This window comes from Malaya genurostris, chromosome 3 (assembly GCF_030247185.1).
Source record: "Malaya genurostris strain Urasoe2022 chromosome 3, Malgen_1.1, whole genome shotgun sequence".
Taxonomy (NCBI): Eukaryota; Metazoa; Arthropoda; class Insecta; order Diptera; family Culicidae; genus Malaya; species Malaya genurostris.
In genome coordinates, this window is record NC_080572.1 from 12,927,621 (window position 1) to 12,934,568 (window position 6,948).

Below are 6,948 nucleotides of genomic sequence, written 5' to 3' on the forward strand. Positions count from 1 at the left end.
TCAAATACTTATAGATAGCTCAAATACTAATAGATAGTTTAATTTTTTCCTTAATACTTTTGGTGTAATCTGTATAAATCTGTATTAAATTTAAGAAATCTGTAAGAAATTTGTACTCTGTATTAAATTTGTATGCGCATGTAAAAATCTATATAATACAGATAAATCTGTATAAATGGCATCTCTGGTTGTGGGTTCAATTTTACACTGAGGTAAAACATTTTTGACTCATAATCATACACTGCGAAAAATGTATATAGAATTTCGTAAGCTATGAACTAATAAACCAAGTAGAAGACAGTTCCATTGTGTGATATAGAGTTTCATGAACGATTTTATGTCTTTCTCAACTGTTCTCTTGGCATTGCAGTGTTTTTTATTGCATATATGTCTTCAATAATTGGCACGATGCGGCTCGACAAAATTCACTGGGTTATTTCGACATACTCACACTAGCATTAACCTTTCAACAGCTAAGAATAGCCACACCAACACATTCGCACGTGGATTGGACTATAATTTACCAGCTTGTGTTGCCAGTTCCAACATTTTTCCAAGCGATTCAATTTTGACATTACCAGTTACTGAGGGGTAGCTCGATTTACGATACAGTTTTAAAAGCGAGTGGCAGGTCGTGTCGTCGGTGTGGCTATTCTCAGCATTTGAAAGGTTAATGCTAGTGTGAGTATGTCGAAATAGCCCAGTGAATTTTGTCGAGCCGCATCGTGCCAATTATTGAAGACATATTTGCAATAAAAAACACTACAATGCCAAGAGAGCAGTTGAGAAAGACATAAAATCGTTCATGAAACTCTATATCACGTAATGGAACTGTCTTCTACTTGGTTCATTAGTTCATAGCTTACGAAATTCTATATGCATTTTTCGCAGTGTATGATTATGAGTCAAAAATGTTTTACCTCAGTGTAAAATTGAACCCACAACAACCCGCATGGCGTTTTGGCTACCTGGGTAGCCACGGGCACCAAAAGCGACGACACGACCAGGCACTCCGTACGAAAATCTTGATAAAAAGTGATCGTTGTCGATTTACCACCAGTTACCATAATATGAAGTGACCCCTTGTAATTATAGAAATAATCTTTGCGAACAACACTGTTCTGGTTGCTACGAGCCAAAAAAAACACAGGAACATAAACAAACAAACTGTTTTTCCGTTAAAAGTTTGTAAAAAAAATAGAAACCAATATTATTATTATAATTAGATATTTACGAGAGAGAACGATATTATAGTGAAAAAAGCGTGGTTAGATGGTTCGGTTTGAAATCTACGATTGCAATCCGCAGCTTATGTATATGCTGTTCATAGGCTTGGTTCAAATAATATTTCGAGCTACAGAAGCAATACTTTTCTTATAGCTGACATTGCATCTAGAGATTTTGAACGATGAGCAAGAATATTTATATATTGCAAAACGCTAAACCTAGAATAGTTTCACTACAAAATTAATCTTCGCTTTATTTAGCTGAATATTTACTTACGTATAAACACTATTCTACATATAGAGATATTTTTTGCAATGGATGGAATTTAGATGTTTAAGTAACTACTAGTTTTGCGATAATAGTCTATATAGATGTTTATATAGCGTAATAAACGTTTATGAATGAAACAATTAGAATGATATTGAGTAATAAAACAGCAGAAATTTTTAATACATGTTATTTATTTTTAGTCATAAAAACAAAATTAATTAATGTTACAATTGAAAATTTGGAAAAAAAACTTTTTTTATTTGCCGTATATTTCTAAAGACGCAAGCTGTATTTATTATTTCCAACACGGTATTGACAATCTACCAGATTCCGACACCTTCTAGAGTCAGTAGATACCCGAGCGTCGTTACGAGGTTGAGATTTGAGCAAAACCCGCGAATCGGCATATTCCATATTGTCGAACACTACGCACTCGAGCCTCATTGATTCGTCGTCATTGTTGTAAACATCATCGAACTTCACACATCCGTGCCCTAGTTTATCTTTTTTACCTATGCGGTTGACCGGTTCATCGCATTTTATAAAGGCAATTTTTTAGCTTTTTAATATAATTTTCCATAACTAAAAGTTATATGAAGTATTTTTTCGCACCGAAGAGAAGAGAAGAGATTTCAGTTATTTATATTTTTCAACTGACCGAAAACGTAACCACGGTTACTGGTAACTGTTGTTCTAAGACCAACAATCTACCAATCTGTATTGCCAGTTTCAACATTTGCTCAAATGATTTCGTTTTGACATTACCAGTTACGGAGGGGTAGTTAAATTTGCGATACAGTTTTGATAGTCGAGTGGCAGGTCGTGTCGTCGCCAAAAGGCTACCAAAACCGATTCAGTGACGGCTGTCAAATCCAAAATGACAATAAAATCGGCCGTCGTCTAGTGACCCGTGAATTTTCACTTTCGTTTTTTCGTTGCACATGATGGTGAAGTCATTTTCATGCGTTCTCGTGCGAGTAAAGTTTTCTAGGATTCATTGTTTCTTTAATGACATTGAAGCCCAGCTGTCGCAACCAGTTTTCCTTGAATTACTTCTGAAATATTTTAGGTATGTCGTTAAATGAAAAGAAAAAAACGATACAAATGTTCACTATATTCTATATTATCTCCACAGAGAGGATAAAGATGTGACTTACGAAAATTTGTTATATTATGCAGACACAGTTACAAAATAATAATACAATAACTATCACGAGGAGTCCGGCCTAAACGGAGACAGTTCGAAGAAGGTAAAACTTGTTGTATCTGAAACGCAACTACCCCTGAATGTTGTTATCTCAATGCGAAATGTTACAGATCAATTTGATGCACTGAAAGAGCAATCTGAATTGGTTTCAAAGTTTTTGGTTATGATGCCAATCTCATTCCCGACTTCTGGAAAGGAATAGTTATTGGTGTCATCGGATCGGTGGGTGCTGGTAAGTCATCTTTGCTGCAAGCAATTCTAGCAATCCGATGGAAACGATGGAAACGAGTTGGTGGTGAATGTATAAGCTCTGGTACGAGATATTGAAGCTAATCATCTTATCGCAGAACCGATATGTTTCTGAAGCCAAGGATGTTCAAAGCGGTCATCACTTGTTCGATATATGTATCGAGCCCAGGAGCCGGTTAGGTAAAGCTAAAGCTTCACGTGTTTTAGTGTAAGGTTTTAATGTTTGTTCGACGTCTCTTCTAGGGTAATATGACGGTGCTGGGGTACTTTATCGTTGGACCACCGGTGCCACTAGATTCGTAAATGATTCGAAACTTTCAACATCGAAACTCTTAATTGTCGTGAATTCGTTCACATTTCAATTCATGTTACCACTAATTTGATACTTATTCAAAATTATACCAGAATGTAAACATGAAAATTTTCTTTCATTTCCTATCATTAGCATCCGAAATAGGAATAAAGCAATCAAAACAAGCAAAGAAGATTCATTACCGGGTTTCTTTCGGTTCTGTTCACTCTGGCTGCCAGCGGTATGGCAAACAGCTGACAACCATGTCTCCTTTAGAACCGATTGGAAAAATCCTGGTGGAAACGGTTGTATCGTTTGAGTTGTATATTTGGCAGCGGTGAGGCAGTCGGTCACCAGAATGTCTGCCAGCCATATTGTTCCAGCTGGCAGCGTTTAGTCAGCAATCTGGCAGCCATGCGTATGCGGGAAACTTTGACTTCGGCTCGCACACATTCTAATTTCGTATATGAATAGATCTGCGCACTCTGCATCGGTGTGAGTAACAGAGACGTCAAATTGCTCAATACTCTAATGTACGATTCAGACGATCCGTCTCCTTCCGTCACCGTCACCGGAATGTCAGCTTCCTTCACATTCGTACGTGGATTGGACTATGTTAATCGATTTTGCACAGCCTGTTTTTAGGCTTGACCTGAGATTAAAAAAAATCCCTGGCATCCTTGGTTGTTTGGTTGTATTAGCACGTGCGAAGGAAGTGAACATCGCTTATTTATTTCTTGACGCATTGACGTTACGGAGTTAATGCCTCGTTTACACTTCTGCTGGCTGCCAGCATGCTGGTGTCAGAGTACTGCCCTCTTAGGAAAAAAACGTTCAACGGTGGTCCTTCGTTGGTCTAATACTTTGGATCGTTGGACCACAGTTGAACGTTTTTTCCTAAGAGGGCAGCACACTGACACCAGCATGCTGGCAGCCAGCAGAAGTGTAAACGGGGCATAAACGTCATACCTACAGCAAATAAATATAAAATACTTTGTCAGTAGCAGCACGGTCGGTTAACGTCCTTCGGAAGAAAATATTGTCCCTAGCATTTTCTTTAAAAGGTCAATCGGTGTAAGAGTTAACCTGATATACTACAGAAACATAAACACGAATAAAAACTTAAAAATAATAGTATAAAAACCAGGTGTAAACTACCGGTGAACATAAGTAGCGAGTCATAACCAGTGTAAAGAAAGAATGGGTGAAATTCGCGACTGGAGACCTTTTGTTTATGGAGGCGTCGCCTCGATTACAGCAGAATTCGGTAAGAGATTAGATTCCTATCAACTTTACTTGGTTTTGCATCAATTCATGCTAATATCGACCCGATTCGAGTTACTTATGCAATCGGAGAAGTAAGTATTAATGTACATACGTTGATCTAAATCAGGTACGTTTCCTATCGATACAACAAAAACAAGACTGCAAATTCAAGGACAAAAAATCGACCAATCTTTTTCGGAACTGAAATACCGGGGTATGACGGATGCTTTTATTAAAATTTCTCAACAGGAAGGTATTCAGGCACTTTACTCAGGGTAAGTTGTCACAAAGGATCATAAATAAAATCGGATCAAGATAATTATTATTTCAGTATTTGGCCGGCCGTGCTGCGTCAGGCTACGTATGGGACAATTAAATTTGGAACCTATTACACACTCAAGAAGGTAGCCACGGATAAAGGATGGTTGCTTGACAAGACTGGAAATGAGAGTGTCTGGTGTAATGCCGGTTGTGCGACTGTAGCCGGAGCCGTGTCCAGTGCCATAGCAAATCCGACGGATGTACTGAAAGTGCGGATGCAAGTACACGGGAAGGGCACAAATAATGCGGGTCTAGTGCGGTGCTTCAAGGAGATTTATGTACATGAAGGTGTGCGAGGGTTGTGGCGGGTAAGCTAGAAGTGATATGGAAGCTTGGTTGTTTTTTTTAAACTTCGGTTTCAGGGAGTCGGTCCTACGGCGCAGCGAGCAGCTGTGATAGCGGCAGTAGAATTGCCGGTTTACGACTTTTGTAAGATGCATTTGATGGAGACGTTCGGCGATCAGGTGGCAAACCATTTCATGTAAGCTGTTGCTTCTTTTTGCATTATTAATATGTGCCATCAAACCAAGAACGTTTGGCATTTTACAGATCTAGTTTTATTGCGAGCTTAGGAAGTGCCATTGCGTCAACTCCTATTGACGTAATTAGGGTAAGTATTGTTTTGATACAGCATTCAACGTATGATGATTCATTACAGCGTGGTGTTATTAAAAACAAGAAAATGAGAAAACAATAACAAAGTAATAGTGATTCTGTTTTGTTTTAGACTCGCTTAATGAACCAACGACGCGTTCAGTTGCAGGTTCATAATCTAGGACCCGGTGGTGGTGGCGGTGGTGTTGCAGGTGGCGGTGGAAGTTTAGCTGGGACCGCTGCGGCAGTTGCATCTACCAGACGGAAAATCTATAGCGGCAGCTTAGATTGTGCCATCCAAACGGTGCGGAACGAAGGCTTCCGGGCGCTGTACAAGGGATTCATACCGACCTGGGTTCGTATGGGACCATGGAATATAATTTTCTTCATCACGTATGAGCAACTGAAGCGAATGTATTAGGTTATTACGGTTAGCAACTTTTTGAAAACATACAGTCACATATTGGTATGTGTGTTTACTGATAAGTAGAAAATTGAGGCTCGAAACGAGTGAAAAAATTCAGGACGGTGAGTAAAAGAATGCGTTGTCTGTGTGATTCCTTCTACAGTTATTAGATAGCCTTTCCTTCTTTCCAGAAGATTTTTATCTTCATTTTGTACCAAAGCTTTTTTATCTATGCATTTGTTCTAAGTTTTAGTATAATGGAATCCTTTGGCGTTTAACATCTCCATTAATATAACTAATTATAAAATCACTTGTATTAGATCATATATAATAGTAATCAAAATAATACTGATATACACCCAAAGTTGATCCCACCTTTGTTTATCATTTTAGACTATTTATCTTAATGGAATTAAGCTTTTGGTGATTAAAAAACCAACAAAAAATTATTGAAGTCTGATTGATTTCGTGACGACTATTACAAGTATGATTGTTCTACAAAACATTTTTGCATTATTACGGGTATATTTCTCGATCGGATCCAACTATGGATTGAGAAGAGTTTCGTTCTAATGCAGAATGAGGGTGTGAATGTTCGTCATTGGCAGTATCGCATATCTAACCACAGTTCACTGAAGGTGTTGACAAAATTGATACTGCTAAAAGTGATTGTGATGCAAAATTCTACTTGAGTCTAAATGTTTAGAAGAGCAGATCATTCTCCACAAATTGCTTTAATATATTTGAATGAACTAAACATTTTTTTATAATGAACTAAACAATTGATTCTGTCTGAAACCAAATTGTTATCTGTATGTTGGAAACTACAGAAAGAATTTAGTTTTTTAGAGTTTGTGCGGAAACAACAACAGAACAACATAAATAAAAACCGAATTCAATTAATTAGTTAAATATTTAAAAATAAAACCAAACTAATAATTAGTAACGAATATAGATAGCTAGTAGTAACCCGGCGAAGGACCATTATAAGGTTGAAATCGGGTATAAATAAATGTTATAAAAAAAGATAGCTGGTAGTGATTTGCCGGACGTACTCGCATAAGTTGATGTTATTGCAAATGTATATTTTCAAGGTAAATAAAAGAAATTGTCAAA

The 6,948-nt window shown here is 37.5% G+C and overlaps 1 protein-coding gene across 1 annotated transcript; it reads left to right on the plus strand.

Annotated features, from left to right (window-relative positions):
- The first annotated feature begins 4,191 nt into the window (after nucleotides 1–4,191).
- On the plus strand, nucleotides 4,192–6,948 carry LOC131437227 (mitochondrial uncoupling protein Bmcp). The gene is made up of 6 exons (XM_058606413.1): nucleotides 4,192–4,512; nucleotides 4,639–4,786; nucleotides 4,843–5,140; nucleotides 5,195–5,313; nucleotides 5,382–5,442; nucleotides 5,560–6,948. Exons 1-6 carry the CDS (start codon nucleotides 4,446–4,448, stop codon nucleotides 5,845–5,847), a joined length of 981 nt encoding a protein of 326 aa, XP_058462396.1. The 5' UTR covers nucleotides 4,192–4,445; the 3' UTR covers nucleotides 5,848–6,948.

Bases quoted from the DNA above. Each gene is read 5' to 3' on its own strand.
- LOC131437227 (XM_058606413.1), top strand. From the start codon at position 4,446: ATGGGTGAAATTCGCGACTGGAGACCTTTTGTTTATGGAGGCGTCGCC. The intron at 4,787-4,842 runs GTAAGTTGTCAC...TTATTATTTCAG, and splicing joins ATTCAGGCACTTTACTCAGG to TATTTGGCCGGCCGTGCTGC. The intron at 5,314-5,381 runs GTAAGCTGTTGC...GGCATTTTACAG, and splicing joins CAGGTGGCAAACCATTTCAT to ATCTAGTTTTATTGCGAGCT.